A 17,817-nucleotide genomic window follows, 5' to 3' on the forward strand; every position below is an offset into this window, starting at 1 on the left:
TGTTTCAAACACTTTTTAAAGTGTTTGAAACTTTATGGAATTATAATCACAAGCAGCAATTCGGGAGGTCTTCTGTTTTCCATTTTTAAGTGATATAACTTAAGAGGTCCTGGCTTCACTGAATGGAAACTGACCTTGTTCTAGTGATGGACACGGGACGGGGCTCCATTGGTTACTGCTACCTTAGAAACAGGGTTGAAGCCCTAAGATTTACAAACCAGTAGCAATTAGATAGTTGTAACATTGGCTTATTCCAAGATTTTCTTTTTCTTTTTTTTTGGCATAAAGTCTCATCACAAAGATCACATTTGTATGCCTTTTGCGTCTTTCACCAGTAAAAAACCATCTTGATACAGCTCATTTATTTTAACTACTGGAATTTATAATTTCATTGAAATAGTCTGAACTTGCGTGTGCATAGAAATAATTTATTTTGAATATAGTATTAGAATATTAGACTTTTAGGTCTCACTACTTAAGATCATAATTTGACTAAACTTTATTGTATCACTCGACGCCCTGCGACTTGCTGTTCACCTGGCGCACACGGGTTTTCAAAAAACAGAATTTGGCCTACGTTTAGTGTTTTTTAAAACCGAGCTTGTGAAAAAGCAAGCTTCTATATTGTGCGATGTCCCTTTAAAACTTCTGACAAAAAGCCCATATGATCCCAGAGCTCCAATCACCAATTCCTTCTGCAAAAGCAGGCTCTGCATTTTTGTCTGTCTGAATGCTAGCACGGCGAAAAAAGACCGAGTGCAAGACAAAGCTGAAGAAAGAGCAAAATCCGACGCACAGTTTCATGGATAGCCGAAGTCCGATGCCGAAGGAGTTATTCTGGGACTCCTTCACGCCGCAAAAGCTCCGATCAACATGGTACAGTACTCAGGGCTTTTGGCTTTATTTTATGCCTATTCTTGATCTCTGCCAAATTTAAGCGACTTAGCTTGGTGGATTAAACTTGCTGTAGTTTCGTCCCAAGGTGTGCTGCACTTCGCTTTGTGTGTGATGTTACACTCAGCCGTGGATATTGCGCTGTAACGAAGTTTTCAACTTGCGCGGAGCACCGACACACTCGCAAAATTGGATGCTTTACAAGAATGCAATGGCTACAATAGCTACATTGTTGCACATAAAGAGTTAAACCCTCTCATATCAGAGTGCTTCAGCAGGGATCGGGTCGTGACTGGTGCATTTGTGTGGACATTTGGTTTGCAAGTGAAATTAAATACCCTTTTAAAAGAGCTCGGAAATATCTTCATAGGGGAAACGGGGTTTTAATAGGCTGTTGTACTGTACAGCCTTTTTGAAGAAGGAGGAAAGGACGCTTTTATGCAGATGGTAGGACTATGTCATGCTGGACAAGTGCTCGTCACCTCAGTCTTTGCTTTTGACATCATGACCTTTAATTAGCGTGTGTGTATTGGCCTATATTCAACCTAGCCTTCATCGACTCGGCTGTGGGAAAAGTTTTAATCCAGGCGATGTGATGGTTTATTTAAAAAGTTACAGCTACCTCAATGGTGGTTATCTGTGCATCAGATAATAGTATAACAAATGTACTTTTAGTATAGTGTACTGCATGTTTTATACTCTATTAATGAGGATTAGGATCACTCCTAGTTATGTGTTGCAGGTGAAAACTGTCCCTGGTCTCTGTGACAACCGTTTTCAGCTTTTCAAAAGGTGATGGGTCACAGTGAATCATTTGTAAATGTCATCTGGAGGTAGAAGCATTTGTGGTCACCGAGTTTCTTGGGATCCTGAATTTTGTATCAGTTCCAGGGTTCATAAACTAAATTATGGATTTCATTGTAATGTGTTTTTACAGCATGTTTCCTTCTAATATTACCTTGCTGTTTTTAATTGCACAGTGCAGATACGTTGTTGTACTGTACTAAGGGTCATGTATGACCATCATACGAAGGTGAAGACGGAAGGTCATCAGAGGGCCTGAGAAGGAGAGACTTTCTGGCTGCATGGTTGTTTTGGGATCCCTCATTTAAAATGCATGTGGACTTTGGTGTAGTGGTGGGGACGTCTTGCGTCCTGCACACATCTGGAGTCTTGGGGTAATATCTGGCTCATTGGTGTTGGCATGGGCCTGTCTCCTTGACCTGCGGTTGGTGGCTGACATTTCTCATAAACTGGTGCTTTTAAAAATTTAGCCTCCTGTTACTCATATTTTTTCAGGAAGCTTGTGTATTCTTACTTCCTAGGAGAGCAAACTCTCTCAGATCAGTGACTTAGTCATACAAGGCTGGGCATAAATTAAATTAAAAACCTTCTAAAAATTTCTCTACCTCTGTTAACGTTAGAACAAACTGGACGCCGGGCATGGGTTTCCCTCCATAAGCAGTTTAGCCTACCTAACTCAGCTACGCGACTCATAGAAAGCTCAGCAGTTTTGTCTTCCAGTTCCAGACCCAAGGAAAGCTGCTCAGTACAGTCCTGTCCAATCCTGACTGTGAGACTTTAGTGTCTCTCAGTGCTGAGTTGAGCAGGGCCCTTTAATCTGTGTGACAAGTCTGACCTGGGCCCTCAGCCGAGTATCTGCTTTCCATGAATAGATGCTCCTGACCAGTGCCCCAAAGATTGAGTATGCTGAGTAACTACACAGTGAAGTTGTACAAATGCCTGTACAAATGCCACTGGCACTTCCATTATTTTACATTAGTCCATGCGTGTTAGGTTTCAGGAAATCGATTTGAATAAAACTAATTGTGTACTTAAGTTGACTTTGCTGAAGAGATCTATGGTCTGGTCTGGGATTATTTTGCATAGTTGATTTAAAATGAACAAAAAAAAAAACACCATAAATATCTCGGTGTAATTAACAAAAAGGTACTTTTAAAATAAAAAATAATAATAGGTAACTATGGCAACCTATGTTTTTAAGACTTTATGCAGCCTCCTCTGGTAATGATAACCACCCTGAACTTATTTATGGAATTTGTCATCTTTAAGGTTAATGTCTAGGTTTCTTCAGAGACTCTCAAGATTCCTGATACCTTTAAGTTCATGTTTATAAACTACCCTCTTCACAGGTTTTCGACAGTCCTGTAAATGAAGGAGAAAAAAAAACATTGATTTTGAGGTGTGTGGTCTTGTTAGACGAGCCAAATGTAGCCACGTCTTAATTCCAGGGTGAGGCACCAAGGTTTTTTGGTTACGTTTCCTTGCTGCATGGTGGAATGTCTTGTTTATTGATCTTTAAAGAATACTTCTTTAGCAGTGGCAGCAGAACAGCCCAGAGCTTCCATAAGTCACCAACAGATTTTATGCTGAGCATAAGAGACTTTTCCTCATATGTATTCCTGGTGTTTGGCAACCCTTTCTAATGGCCTGTTGGTACAGAAGTGATTTTTGGATTGTTTTTTGAATTTTGTGCCTGTTACCTCATATCTTGTACTGTAGTGAAATGAAGAGGCCAAAATGTATTATGTGTACAATTTTATCAAATCATTTTCACTAAGAATGCCTTCAAAGTTGGACAAACTTCATAACCCACAAACCAGTATCACTATTATTTATAAAAGGTTATATAAAGGTTTGACGTTTAGAACCAAGACAAATGAGTCAGTCCACTAAACGAATAAGATTTTAAAAATCAGATAATCTCACATTGTTGTAGAAGTGCTCTGACAATTCCAAATCTATTCTGCCTAGACATTTTCCATTGCCTCTGGTTCCGGGTCCTGGCATTAGCTGTGATCTCCCTCTGCTCTTCACGCTGCTGTTTGTTTAGGTCGGAATCTCCACAAGGGGATGGAGTTGGCTCCGGCATGGAGCTGCTGGCGCGCGGAGCGGCCGGATGGCCGCTTACGTTTGGGTTTTATGCAACAAGGAGGTGCCAGCTCCACAAGCTCTGCTCCTGACTCAGCTCCCGCTGGTGAAGGAGCAGAGCGGGACGCCGTGACCTCAAGCGCCCGCGACTGCTCTGTCTGCTGGGAGAGCCGATTATGCAGCCCTGCAAAGAGTCATTTAAAGTTCACACGCAGATGCTCTGGGAGCGAGCGCTCTTTATGCCCCGGAGAGGGGCGTATCCCGAGACTGGACGGAGATGTTTTTAATTGTAGGCTGTGATTTTGGAGAGGTCAAGATTAGTCATTTGATAGCATTTTAGAAAGTGCCAGCTTTGCATGTCATATTTGCATGTCTTCATTTCTGTTTTCTACTGTTTTCTTTTTTTAAGTTTTAAAAAAAAAAATTAATGAGCGATGAATTACTTCGTGTGTGTGTTTTAAAAGGGCACATGCCTAATAAATTAAGAAAAACTTAAACTTAAAATCTTTATTTTCATTCAGGAATTTTATGTTCCAGGTTGTGAAAAATATTTCAAATACCTGTATTATTGCCCTGGTTACATTAACGGATAGTAACATAGTTTTCAGAGGCATACCTGAATAACTAGTGTGATTTTAGAATGAAAAAAACATTTTAAAGTGCTCACAGGTTATTAGAAAGTGGTGGCAAGTCCTATGCACTAAAGACCTCAGAGGTCCTGTAAGAGACGCTGAGATAAGAAGCCAAAGCGAATGACGAACCCTCACTGTTGCTCAGTTACGGCCTCCTTGCCCACAGGCTTCCTTAGTGTTCTCCAGCCAAGATGGTTTAGATTCAACAGTCCACACTGCCCATTTCCAAATTTTCTGATTGATTGATTTCCTGTGAATTTTATTTCCCAGTTCATGCCCTTGAGAAGTCCCCTGAGCAGTCTTTACTGGGCAGGTGGAAACTCCCCATTGTCTCATGCTGTGTTTCCTCGCTTTGCTAGAAAGGAAAGGTGAGTCACCCTGAGTTTCATTTGTCCTTGAAATAGAATGTTCATCTCCACTGTAGATCTAAAATATCCCTAGAGAAAATGGAAGCCCTCTCTGAAGGGGAACTCCATCTATGATAATGTACATTTGCAGTATATAATGGATTTACTGTTCTTAATTAGGAGCTGGTGCGGTTTTTCAGTAGACCGTGCTAGTGCAGTTTGGTGTGAACAGATTACAATTATTCGGCCACAGTTGAAATTAAACGTTTTGAGTTCTAGAATATCTTTGAATCTCAGATTATGGAATTAGTTGCATAAATATTTGGTGGGGTTTGTTTGTTTGTTTGGTTTGGTTTCCCTTTTTGCAATATTTTCATCAGAGTGGAATCCCAGGGTGCGCTTTATCAATGCTCAATGATATTTTAACCTGTGCGGGAAGCACAGAGCAGTAATATTGCATTAAGTTCTGCACATCCCTCCTGCATGAAGCCACTGCTGTCGGGGAATAGCTAAATATTTTCCTTACATTCTGCGTCATGCAACGCCAGATCAGAGGCCAGCCAAACAGACTTGGATCTAATTGGCATGTGTAACAACACGAGATTTGTTTTCTGAAGGTTTGCTTAGTGCAAGCTTTGCTGTGCTGTGTGCTGGCCGTGAGACAGCATGGAATTATTAGCTATGCTGGCCAGAAGGTAGAGTGGCGGTGTGGTATCCAAAGCCTGTCTTCGGGTGACCTCAGCACCAGCAGACGGGATACCAGCGGCTGTATTGTAGGTCTTGTTTTTGTCATTAGCATTGAACATCATCAGCAGTAGGGGGGGGGGTGTCGGTCACTGGAGCTGTTTCTGCTTGCTGCGTCTCCTCATGCACATGTGCAGTGTTTATGGCTGCTGGCGCTCACGCAGATCCACTCACAGCGTGCGCCTGCTCCTCCAGAGGAGCTAAGATTTACAGCTCTGTCCCTCTCTCTCTCTCTCTCTCTCTCTCTCTCTCTCTCTCTCTTTTCTTTTTATCTCCTGTACTCTCTCTGCTTTATATACACTCCCACATAAATAAAATGGCTTGTTGATTCACTGCAGCACACACACACACACACAACTGCACACCCTCAGTAAGGCTGTAAGTCATTGCTGTGTAATTTCTCTGCCACCTGGAGGGGCCTCTTTTGTTTGTGTGTGCACAGTCTGCCTCAAGGTCAGCACAGAGTGTCTACGCTGATTGGATTGGGGCGGGTGGGTTATCGAGTAAGACCACACACCTCACGTACCTCACGTACATATTCTCTCTCTGTCGCCAACTCTGTCCTGTATGAAGGTCTGGTGCTTCACCTTGGAAGAGAACTCTTCTTTTCTCAAAGGCCATTGGGTGCACGGGACCGGGGGGCTGTCTGAACCACTTCTCACTGCCCCATAGAGACTCACTCACTGTGTCGTGTGTGCACACACACACACACACACACACACACACACACACACACACACACACACACACACACACACACACTATCCCTGGGGAAATCTTCACTTGCAGCCTAGTGAGTTAATGGCATCTGCTCTTCTGAGTGTTGATTTACCGTGCAGATGGATCCTAAAACTTTTTAAAAATTCTTGTTAGCTTTAGACCTCTCATAGATGTATTTGTCAATACACTGTATTTAAAATTGAGATTAATAAATTATATATTATATGAATTATATGGTATAATTCTTCCCAGGGTCATCAAGAACCTAAAAAGCCATCTGAGCAGATTTAGGCTTGGAAGCTTGACTGAAGCCACTGTGGCTTGGGGCTGTGTCTCCTGGCAACAGGAAATTCTAATGGTGTTTGCTGCCTTATAATTTCTGTTCGGGTCCTTGTGTCCAACAGCAGAGGAAATGCCTTTAACGGCACCACCCATCATTTTCAGCCCCTGACAGGCCAGCCAGTGCTCTGCCCACCAGGCTACCTCCAAGGCAGTGAGACAGTCCAGCAGGCAGCGATGAGTGTCGTGTCCTTTTTGCTACTGCTCCCATTAGGTTGCCATGGGCCTGTGTGGTTGTCATTACTGTAGGCTGATGGCTCAACCTCAGGTTCTCCCCTCGCCTTCTGGGCGGAGGCAGAGACGGAGCAGGTAGGGGTCGTCGTGCATACGCTGCCGAGGTCCGTGCTGCTTCCTGTTTCTTTTCAGTGTTGCTGTATGGAGGCTGCATTTGAGAAATCCCCTGAGCATTCCCTGTGTTGGCGTTTGTGTTATTCCACCGTCGGTGAAAGGGTGAATTCTCGGTTTTCTCCAGTAGAGGCGTGATGCTGATTATGAGCGTTAAAGGTGTGTTGCTGTGGCATCAGCATGGAGGGTGGGGTTCTGCGCTGCGCCTCAGCTTGGTGCTGGCCCCCACGCCCTGCTGTGCCGCCGCAGGGTCTGGAGATCTGCCCTCTGACACTATGTCTGCTCCAGACCCTGGAGCTCTCAGTGGGGGAGGTGGTCCAGTGAGATCTCATTTAGCTCTCACCTGCTGTGGCATTTAGTTATTTATTCTCCCCTCCCCTACCCCACCCTCGAGCATGATGATGGCAGTATATGTGAATATCTGAAAGTCATGGTGAGAGAAGCACATGGGGGTGTGTTGCCTGTGTGTACAGCAGTGTTGAAGGACTCAAGACTCTGGCTTGGTCTCAACACCTCATGTTGATTTGTCCTGGTCTTGTCACGCTCTAGAGCCTTTAAGCCTCGGGTCTCTTCCCAAGACCAATCCATGCACAAAAACATGCAGGAATCCTGGACTTATGATTTATGTTGCTGCAATAACTGTGGTAAATGAGTTATGAGATTTTGATGAAGGTTTAATTAAAAGATGTTTTTGTTACTGCTTTTTCAAAATTATTTTTTGGCCGAGGAAGATTTAAACTAAACTCAAAATTTAATATAATGTGTTAGTGTTTCAAGACCATATTTGAACCGAGTTGTGAGAGGATGGATTTGCACACATACTAATATTCCTCTCTGTGAGAGGATGACTTTGAGAACATGGAATTCCCTAACCTTGATACTTAGAGCATCAGCAACACAAATGGTGTAGACTAAGAGGTTAAGTTTAAATTCCTCAGCAGTGTCACGCCACCCGTAAAAAATAGTTCGGGATGCCTGGTCAGGGTTCCTGCAGTGGGCAGATCATTCAGATGTTTCATGCCTCTGGTGCTTGGTCCCATGCCCCCTGCAGCTCTATGTGAGCAGACGTGTGGCGGGAGTCCTCACAGCGCGTCCACGGAAACCGCAGCTTTAACCGAGGAAACGTGTCCTCTTTACTGCAGCAACCGCACGCTACATCTGGGCGGGTTTACACCGAGACCATGTGACGAGACACTTTCACTCAGGTCAGAGTCATTCCACGAGGGGGTCTGGCTGGCACTCTGCCCGCTCTGGCGTGGAGCTTCACTGCTCGGGCCAAGGACACCCTAGCTGAGTGACTGTTCTGGTATAAGGCTCTCTCCAGGGGACCAGGGGACTGCTGCAACATGAGGTTCGCAGCGGAATATCTCCGAGCTCATCTCTGTGCAGCGACCTGGCGAAGAATGTGACAGAAAAATGACAGAATTGTGTTGTTTTCATATCATGCCTGATTAATGGATCAGGATGTATAAAAGTAAGTGCTAAGAACAATTTGAACCTGTCAAATGTGTGTAATTGCTTTTTTTTTTTTTTTTTTTTTTTTTTTTTGCACCTGTTTAGCTTTCTGTCTAGTTGGAGGGATTGAGCTAGCCTGCTCTGGGATATGAAGGAGAAAGCTGAGAGCCCCGCTGCAAGTGAAAGCCTCATCCAGGCATGTGTATTATGGCTGCTGTTTGCAACCTTGCTGTCATAAATACTGTAGGCTGAGAGAGGGCTTTGGGCCTGGTGGTTGGAGGTGAAATCTTATTGATGTCTGTGAACACAAAGTCATTCTGATAGTTGTGGGTGGGGTTGTGGCATCACACTGCTGAGTGCTGAAGGCTGGTTGGGTGGGGTGGGGTTTCACGGGGCAGAGTGCTGAAGGCTGGTTGGGTGGGGTGGGGTTTCACGGGGCAGAGTGCTGAAGGCTGGTTGGGTGGGGTGGGGTTTCACGGGGCAGAGTGCTGAATGCTGGTTGGGTGGGGTGGGGTTTCACAGGGCAGAGTGTCTTTGACCTATGAAACCTTCTTTATGACTTTAGCCATGACTTTACAAAAACCCCTGTCACAAATTGCACAGATGTATGTATATTTGATTGCATTAATTTTTTTACATAAATGAAAATTACTAATGGTTAAATGGCTAGATGTGTTTTCCATAAAACATTTTAATTGTAGAAGTTTGATTTTATCCTGTTTCTATCTAAAAGAGAATCCCATCTTTAAAGTTACATAAAACATGACAGAGCAGGTCTCCTATGCACTGAAAACTGAGCATGTTCACATGGAAGAAACAAGCATTATAAAGAGGATTTCCCCTTGACTCCAGTCACTGTACTCGTAGTAAAGGTCTGTTTAATTCATTTGTAGAACTGTTCGGAGGGTCTGCTATTTACTCTCCCTCTGCTTCCTAATTGTTTATTGGTCTCTTCCTTTTCTTCTGCCTAGTGATGTCTCCTCAGAGACAGGACGGAGAGGTGGAGGGGGACAGTTAATGGCTTGAGCATGGCTCTGAATATCAATGCACCTCTCAGACACCCTGCTCTCAGATACACACTCCTCTCTCTCTCTGTCTCTCTCCCTCTGTCTGTCTGTCTCTCTCTCTCTCCCTCTCCCTCTCTCTCTCTCTCTCTGTCTGTCTGTCTCTCTATGACTCTTTTTTTTTCCCTTCCTCTTGCACTCAGTCACCTCCTTCCTCTTTTTGGAGTTCTGAATGAGATGCCATCCAGATCGAAGCTTTGCCCTTTGTGTGGTAGAATGACCTCCGCAGGGGCACCACGTGCTCTACATGGCTCTCAACTGGCTTCCTAACTGATTAACTTTGACCTGTAGTCCTACAGTAACATGGTCAGAGTCATAATATAGGACCAGGAGTAGATCATTAAAACCTTTGGTACTGACATTAAATTGGTATTCCTGATTGCTTGCGTGCAGGGTTTCTCTAAGGGTCTCTCACTACAACTTCCTGGAATGTGCACTAATGCTATTAAATAATACAAAATAATCTTAATCCGTTGTTGTTCTCCTCCTGAAAAGATGGGGCGTTCTCCATCATATATTCTAACCCGTGGCTGTTTTGGAGATGCCGAGGTTAATCCATCTTCTCTGTTCTTTGTCTTCAATCCCTCTCTGTGTGAATGGGCTCCAGCTGATAGTGGAGAAGACCGCTGCATCGCCGCTGGCTGAGTTCTCCCTGGTGGAGGATGCATCTCTGCATTTCTCACGTTTGATGGACAGGCTGAATGAGCAGCGCCTCTCTCAGCCAGACCTGTGTGACGTGGACCTCGTGCTGGTGCGTCAGCGGAGCACCTTCCGCGCCCACAAGGGCGTGCTGGCCGCCCACAGCCCTTTCTTCCAGGCGCTGTTCGCCCGGGGCAGAGAGTTGCGCCGCGTGGACCTGGCAGTGGAGGCGCTCACCAGCCAGGGCTTGGAGCAGGTCCTTGACTTCATCTACACATCCAGGCTGCTGGTGACAGGCCGGACGGCGCGCGACGTCCTCCGAGCCGCCTCCGTGCTCCAGATGAGCGAGCTAGCCGCGTCCTGCCGCGAGCTCATAGGCAGCCAGTCACTGGGTGCCGGTGAGGGCTGCGTCCACACGGAGCGCCACGGCCCATCGTACTGCGACCTGGAGCTGGAAGAAGAGGAGCTGGCACAGATGTACGCCCGGGAGGGGGTCAGGCCCTTTTCTGTGCGCGTGGTAGACAGTGGGGAGGCAGGAAGCCTCCTGTCCGGTGCCCCGACGCACCACCCCATAACGCAGGCCAAACTCTTCTACAAGAAGGATGAGAGTGAAGGGGGGTTTGGTTTATGCAAATCGGAGGGTGGAGTCAGCTTGGAGGAGGCAGGGTCTCAAGAGAATTCCACCTCCTTTAACAGAGAACAAATCATTGTGGAGGTCAATCTTAACAACCAAACCCTGAATGTCTCCAAGGGGTCAGAGGGCAAGGCCACCACAGAGATTTCCCCTTTGCTTGCCCATTGCCACGGTGAACAGCCTGATGTGGAAGAAAACAGCAGTGATTACAACGACAGTGCTGACCAGGCAGAGAAAGACTACGAGCACAGAAAGGACGAGATGGAAAACGGCAGCGAAGAGGAAGAGGAAGACGAAGAGGAGGAGGAAGAGAGTGACCTCAGCACTGCAGATGTGGGCCAGGCCGTCGTGGAGCGGCCTCGGGCCTCGCCGAGTCAGGGACAGGAGGGCCGGCTGGGCAAGGCGGAGCACGAAGGTCTGGGCCAGAAGGTGAAGCTGGAGGAGAAGCAGCACTATCCCTGCAAGAAGTGCCCGCGCATCTTCAACAACCGCTGGTACCTGGAGAAGCACGCCAATGTCACCCACAACCGCATGCAGATCTGCAATAAGTGCGGCAAGCGCTTCCTACTGGAGAGTGAGCTGCTCCTGCACCATCAGACCAACTGTGAGAAGAACATACAGGTACACACACACACACACACACACACACACACATGTACACATTCATGAATACAGGTGTGTACACACACTGACATACAGTATCAGGTTCACTGTCAGTCTTCAGGCCTTTGGCTTGATGCTCATTATTTTTGAATAATTTAATTTTAAATCATTTTAATGATGATAACTGTTTATCTGAATCAGAATTACAATTATTAAAATATACATTAGCAAATATTGGAAATTTGTCCTAGTGTAATTAAATAACTTATAATATAACTTGCACTCAATAAACATAGAATGCAATAGTTTATCCTTGTGCAAGAATGCATATTATTGATGAAAAGCTCCTAGATAGCAATATCAGATTTTGTCGTTTAAAATGTAGCTTGTTTGACCTGTGAAACACTACACAAACATGCCTCACATGGCAAATATTCTAACGAAGTATCTTTTTGTGAAGGGGGAGTTTGGTATCACTGTGTCTTGTGTATATATATTTCGCCTCAACTCCCTTCACACACACTGCTAGCCCACCTACCATATGGCAGAAAGACATGCAGACTGTGTGTCTGTGTGTGTAAGCGACGGATGAGGCTGCTCTGTATGCATGTGCTCGTGCTAGCTGGCAGGGAACAGCTGGGCTTCACCATTAGTGCAGGACACGGTGAGTTGTCTCTTCCCCCCCCACCCAGTAGTACCGCCCCCCGCCTGCTACGCCCAGGCTGGGAGGACAGCTCCCATACACCAGCTTCACACACATGGCCACAGTAGCTGCAGGCTCCTGGGTGATGTTATGGTTAAAAATGACATGTCATATGACACGTTTGTTATAGATTACTGTGTAAATATTTGGAAGATGGGGTTACGTAGATGCAAACGAGGGCAAAGGGTGACTGACTGACCACCCCCCACTCTGATACAGTGACACACTCCACATAAGTGATTCATTATTAACTGGTAAATCTGATTCACAGTGCGTGATGTGTGGAAAGGTATTTAAGAAACTGTGGTCTTTACACGAACACAACAAGATTGTCCACGGCTACGCTGAGAAGAAGTTCTCCTGTGAGATCTGCGAGAAGAAGTTCTACACTATGGCTCATGTTCGTAAACACATGGTCGGTGAGTACTCTATGCTAGCATCTTGGCCTGAATTTAAAAAGCCCCCTCCCCTGGAATTATGACCACCAGTGTCCACCAGGGGGCAACAAAGGCCAATTAGCTCAGCAGTATTTTCACACACAATGACACAATTTGGAGCAGCCAAATCCTGTCTAGTCCAGTGTAATCCATTGAATTCCAGGATGGGCCTGAAACAGCAAGTTCCTTAGTTCCTTTTGATGTAGAGAAGGCCGATCCTCCATGAGTCCTGTGTAAGGGCACTGAGTTCAGCTAAAGGTGGAGAGCTACAGTGACCTTGTCTCAACAGCAGGGTGCAGTAGACACAGCGAAAAAACAGAGGTTGCTTTGTCTTATCGCCCACGACAGATGGGACAGAATCTTGTATCTTGAAGCACTTCCTTCCTTCATAAGTCTTTTGTGTCCAGTAATGAACACAAGTCAACACACCAGCATATATTTGTTCATAATGCCATAAATTGGAGGCAAATAAATAGTGCATTTGTTAAAAATAAAACATTTAGCTAACTTTTGACTTGGTACATAATTTTCTTTACCAAATGGCATTTCCCCTTTCCTGGTTATTTCTTTGAGCGCCTCCACAGTGAATCAGTGTGTAGTGAAAACGCAGTGCGAGAGCCATGCGAGAGCCGTGCGTGAGCCGTGCGCTGCTGTGTGTCATTGCCTGTAGCGCACACTAAGGACATGCCGTTCACCTGCGAGACCTGTGGGAAGTCCTTCAAGCGCAGCATGTCTCTGAAGGTGCACTCTCTGCAGCACTCAGGGGAAAAGCCCTTCAGGTGTGAGGTGAGTCCAGAACACACCTGCTGCTAAGCATCTGGAGACCTTTTAAGGCACATTTCACTGGATCTCTTTGCACTGTGTGTTGCGTGTTGATTTCACGCAAAAATTCTAATGCATAGAAAGTATATTATACTACTGTGTTTGTGATGAATTCCATTTTTACAGGTGGACTTTGTGGTCTTGTCAGGCTTTAGTTTCCTGTGTGACTACGAGCTGGTTGTTTTTGCAGCATATTACTGATATGTGCACACATGCTATAAAGGGTCCAAACGCCATGAGATAAAACACACGTACTAGGAATTCACCAGATGTAGTTTAGTGTTATTGACAAATGATGTAATTAATAATATGGATATGGTAACTGCTACCAGTGCAAACATTTTTACAGTCTGTAAGAGTGGTGTTGTAGGTTAAGTGTTTGAACAGACTAAACGTCTGTCTCTCGAGGACTTGAACACAACTGTTGGCTTTGAGACGGTTTATGGGTTTCTTTCTGGAATTTGTTTTGGATGTGGTGTGTGCAGTGTCCTGAGTCTTCCCCGTTTTCTTTTTTTGCCCACGCAGAACTGCAGTGAGCGTTTCCAGTACAAGTACCAGTTACGCTCCCACATGAGCATCCACATCGGCCACAAGCAGTTCATGTGTCAGTGGTGCGGCAAGGACTTCAACATGAAGCAGTACTTCGACGAGCACATGAAGACGCACACGGGTGGGTCACCACCGCAGAACCCGCTCGGCTTGCACGCGTGTCCGGCCTGACAGATGTCACTTTAAGTACAGCTTTGCACTTTATTATTCTGCAAGGTCAATGATGGGAAAACAGAAGCTAGAGTCAGGAAAATCTCCCAATTATAACAGTTCCAAACATTCTGTTTTTAGGAACGTTTTATAGTATTGCTCTTTTTCCTGCACGTTTCTCGCTAGTGTATGATGGAGGCACTTCCTTTACATTTCCAAAAAGTAAAAATGCAAATGCTGAAAAAAACCCAAACACCGAATGAAAAGGAGACAGGGAGACGCAACCATGTCTGGATGTGTGTGTTCTTTCCCTGCGCCTCCCTTCTGCTGCAGGAGAGAAGCCGTACATCTGTGAGATTTGTGGGAAGAGCTTCACAAGCAGGCCCAACATGAAGAGGCACAGGCGGACGCACACGGGCGAGAAGCCGTACCCCTGCGACGTGTGCGGACAGCGCTTCCGCTTCTCCAACATGCTGAAGGCCCACAAGGAGAAGTGCTTCCGGGTCAGTCACCTGGCAGGCAGCGAGGGCGCCCCCTTGGGGCTCGATGTGGCATCGCCCACTGCAGCAGAGCCCTTGTTGGGTGCGCAGGCCGGCCGCTCCGTTACCCCGCCTGGCGAGGAGTCTGATCCGCACCACAGCAGTCCTCCACCCATGCCTGTGATCGGAGGTCTTCGCTCTCCTCCTCTGCCTCCTCTCTTCTCCACTGGAAGGGTTAACTCAAGCAACCACTAGGGCAGGAGCATGGAGACTACTGTAGTTGCACTCCCAGTGTTCTGAACCCAAAGCTGCAGGTCATTCAACTTTGTGAATCAGAGGAGAGCGAGAGAGAGAGAGGAGAGCGAGAGAGTGTGTGTGTGTGTGTGTGTGTGTGTGTGTGTGTGTGTGTGTGTGTGTGTGTGTGTGTGTGTGAGTGTGTGAGTGACTAATGCTGTGTCAGCTACAGCTTAGCATTCTCTTAGAGATATTTTATATATTGTCTAGAGTAGGTCCTCATAGGTCCTCAAGAAATATGTTCTCATTCTTGGCATATATGCTTGTTTTTATGAGCTACAGGACTGGCTGCATCTTCCTGGTTAGGTTCTCAGCTGATTAGGCTTTTAAAAAGTTACAGATGGGACAGCAGAGGTTTAGGGGCATGGACTGTGGTACGCTAGTTTGTTTACTTTGACTGTATCAATAATGCATATGAAAATTACAGACAGAACATCTGGTCTTTCTGCCTATAAGTGTGTGCAGTTGCAGAAAGCCCAAAGGAGGAAACATCTGCACTGTGGCCTCGCTCATGGACTCAATTCACCACATCTGTCTATGATGGTAAAGAACCACATACATGAGCTGTGCTCCAACCACCAGAGGGCGCTGTGGGACAGAAGAGCTACCGAAGAGGGAAGACTTGACTTCTTCAGTGAGTTACAACCGCTGCGTTTCATTGTGCTGGTGATGACCAAGTCCCAGGTGTCCCTGGACTGTTTATGTATCGCACTGCAGTAACCAAATTCTGTGTGCTCATACACTTATTAGATATGATGCATTAATAGTCACTCCTGCACCTTATTTTTAACCTTAGAAATATTTGTTATATTCTCTAATGCTGTTTTTTTAATGGAGTTTGGTATGATTGGTGTGCAGCTTGGCTTGGCGCCCTGTGTACGTTTTTGAAGGGGGTTATGGAAGGGTTGGTCTGTGCTGAGCGTAGAAACGGGATCTGCTCACTGTGTGTGTGAACTGTTAATCATTCAAAAAATGCTTCCAGAGGTCAAATATTTAGCAAAAAAGCTTTCTTTTGTTCTTTCTTTGATTTGTATTTACAACTAGAAGAGCACTTTATAAATGCTGGCCTATGTACTGACTATTGATGCGACTGAAAAATCAGAACCTTGGACTTGATTTAATAATTTTTGTGTTTACTGGGGGTTTTTTTTGGCTTATGGAAAGTGCAGCAATATATTCCACAATTGACATTTTGCAATTTGTACCTGAAGGTTTTGTATCTTTTAATAATTTATGGTACATCACATTTTGAAATTGTTTAATGCATGTATTTCCATTTTCAGTCCTTTATCTGCTTACTGTGAGAGACATTTTATTTCACTGATCGCAATTATTTGATATTGATTTGATCCTAAAATAAGTCTTAAAATAATATAAAGAATATATAGATCATTGATTATTGCATATATATTAATGTACTCGTGTTGCTCCTAAAATGGAGAAACAACTAAATATGGTTTGACCTGCTTTTGAAAACAAGTGAGAGATGCCGCCCCCTTATTCAGTATTCCTGGCTTTTTGGCCTGCAGTGTACTTTTGACTGTAGTTACAATGAGATTCATCTTTGCTTTGAGAAATCATTAGGTTGACTTTCCATCCATGTTAATGACATATTCAAATGCACATCAGTAGACGTGAACATACGTGGCTGTCCAGAAGCTGGGGGAAAAAAAATCTTTCTTTGCATGCTAATACTAAACAGTAAGTGAATCAACTGTGTGTGTGGTACCACACATGACAATTTACATGTAGCAGTGTAACTGTTTTAACAGTAATCGACACCAGCAACACACACAGCAAATCTTTTTGTTTTTCTTCACTCCCTGAACCCCACTGCCTTTGCCACTTTGACATCATGAACCTTGTCTGCTGCAGTGGGTAGTTGGGTGAAGTGTTCCTCAGAACAGCAAGACGAAGACCAAAACATTCATTTAAATTCTAATTTAACTCTTTAAAAAGTGTCTCAAATCGTAAGAACAAATCCGAAATTTTAAAACACAATATAAGAAAACGAACCAATAACTATAAATATTCCTACCAAGAACCTTACTTTAACTGATCTTGGTGGACAAGCCTTCAAAGCCATATTGTCCCAAGATGACATGTTAAGTTTGAGCTTTCAGCGAAGGAGTTCAGCTTTCAATGAAGGTGATTCACAGAATCTATAGCTATAGCAACCATATCGCACCAGATCACACTTTTGCATTAGTAATAAATGGAGGAAATTTGGGGGGGTTTTTGTTACCATGGTAATCATTTTTTCTTTGGTAGCTAGTATTTGAGTCTCATACTAATAATCTGTCTACCTCTGCTTGATTTGTGATCAGAGACAACAAAACTGAGTTGTCTGCATTCAAACGTTAGTTCCCATGAACAGTGCTCCATCACACTGGTGTAATAGTCACAGAGGGAGTATCCATTTGGTTGCCAACAGTTAAAACAAAACCTACCTGCATCTACCTCTTCATGGATAGAATCAGGTAAATCAAGGAGGTGTGTGTGTGTGCGTGTGTTGGGGGGGGGGGGGGGGGGGGGACTTTCTAAAACCAGCTTAGCAGTCAAAAAGAGACCTTATTTAGGGATGTACTAAACCTTTCAAGAATGTGTGTGAAGAAGATATGTAAGGTTTGCCTAGAAGAAGGAGATTTCTTAAAAGTTTATATAGAAAATATATCAGATTTCCTTATAGAACGTAGAGAACTTAACATATAAAGATAAGACTATAGCATATAACACAGTCTAAGATATAGATCCAGAAACAGGTATTATAAACTATTTAGCCCACATTAATATATATGGTATAGGATCTATAGTAGTGGTCTGTCTATGCCCAGACAATGGAGCTTTAATCCCAAGGCTTTTAATACCAGATTTGCGATATGAGGCGAACTTTCAGCAAAACCATTAAAAAAATATAACTATGACTTCACTCACCAGAACTAGACTGCAAAATGTGGCCTTCCAACTGCTTCACCCTTTTTGTTTTTCTCTTTGTTTTCATCGTTGAGTTTGGGAATTTGCAGTATTTTGCAGTATTCAAATCGGTGAGAAGGCCAACACTTCAGTGTATAGCTG

At 44.5% G+C, this 17,817-nt stretch overlaps 1 protein-coding gene across 2 annotated transcripts; it reads left to right on the forward strand.

Annotated features, from left to right (window-relative positions):
* Positions 1–732: 732 nt before the first annotated feature.
* zbtb47b (zinc finger and BTB domain containing 47b) lies at positions 733–16,242 on the forward strand. 2 transcript variants are annotated; one of them, XM_027016191.2, is made up of 7 exons: positions 733–876; positions 4,689–4,786; positions 10,040–11,326; positions 12,283–12,430; positions 13,119–13,234; positions 13,796–13,940; positions 14,303–16,242. In XM_027016191.2, exons 3-7 carry the CDS (start codon positions 10,121–10,123, stop codon positions 14,701–14,703), a joined length of 2,016 nt encoding a protein of 671 aa, XP_026871992.2. In that variant the 5' UTR covers positions 733–876; positions 4,689–4,786; positions 10,040–10,120; the 3' UTR covers positions 14,704–16,242. The 2 variants fall into 2 exon arrangements, with proteins under 2 accessions (XP_026871992.2, XP_026871991.2); XM_027016190.2 differs by lacking the exon at positions 4,689–4,786.
* The last annotated feature ends 1,575 nt before the right edge of the window (positions 16,243–17,817 follow it).

This window comes from Electrophorus electricus, chromosome 5 (genome assembly GCF_013358815.1).
Source record: "Electrophorus electricus isolate fEleEle1 chromosome 5, fEleEle1.pri, whole genome shotgun sequence".
Classification (NCBI taxonomy): domain Eukaryota; kingdom Metazoa; phylum Chordata; class Actinopteri; order Gymnotiformes; family Gymnotidae; genus Electrophorus; species Electrophorus electricus.

Excerpts from the sequence above, each read along its gene's own strand:
- zbtb47b (XM_027016190.2), top strand. Across the intron at positions 11,327-12,282 it reads ACTGTGAGAAGAACATACAG|TGCGTGATGTGTGGAAAGGT; the intron begins GTACACACACAC and ends TCTGATTCACAG. Across the intron at positions 13,941-14,302 it reads GCACATGAAGACGCACACGG|GAGAGAAGCCGTACATCTGT; the intron begins GTGGGTCACCAC and ends CTTCTGCTGCAG.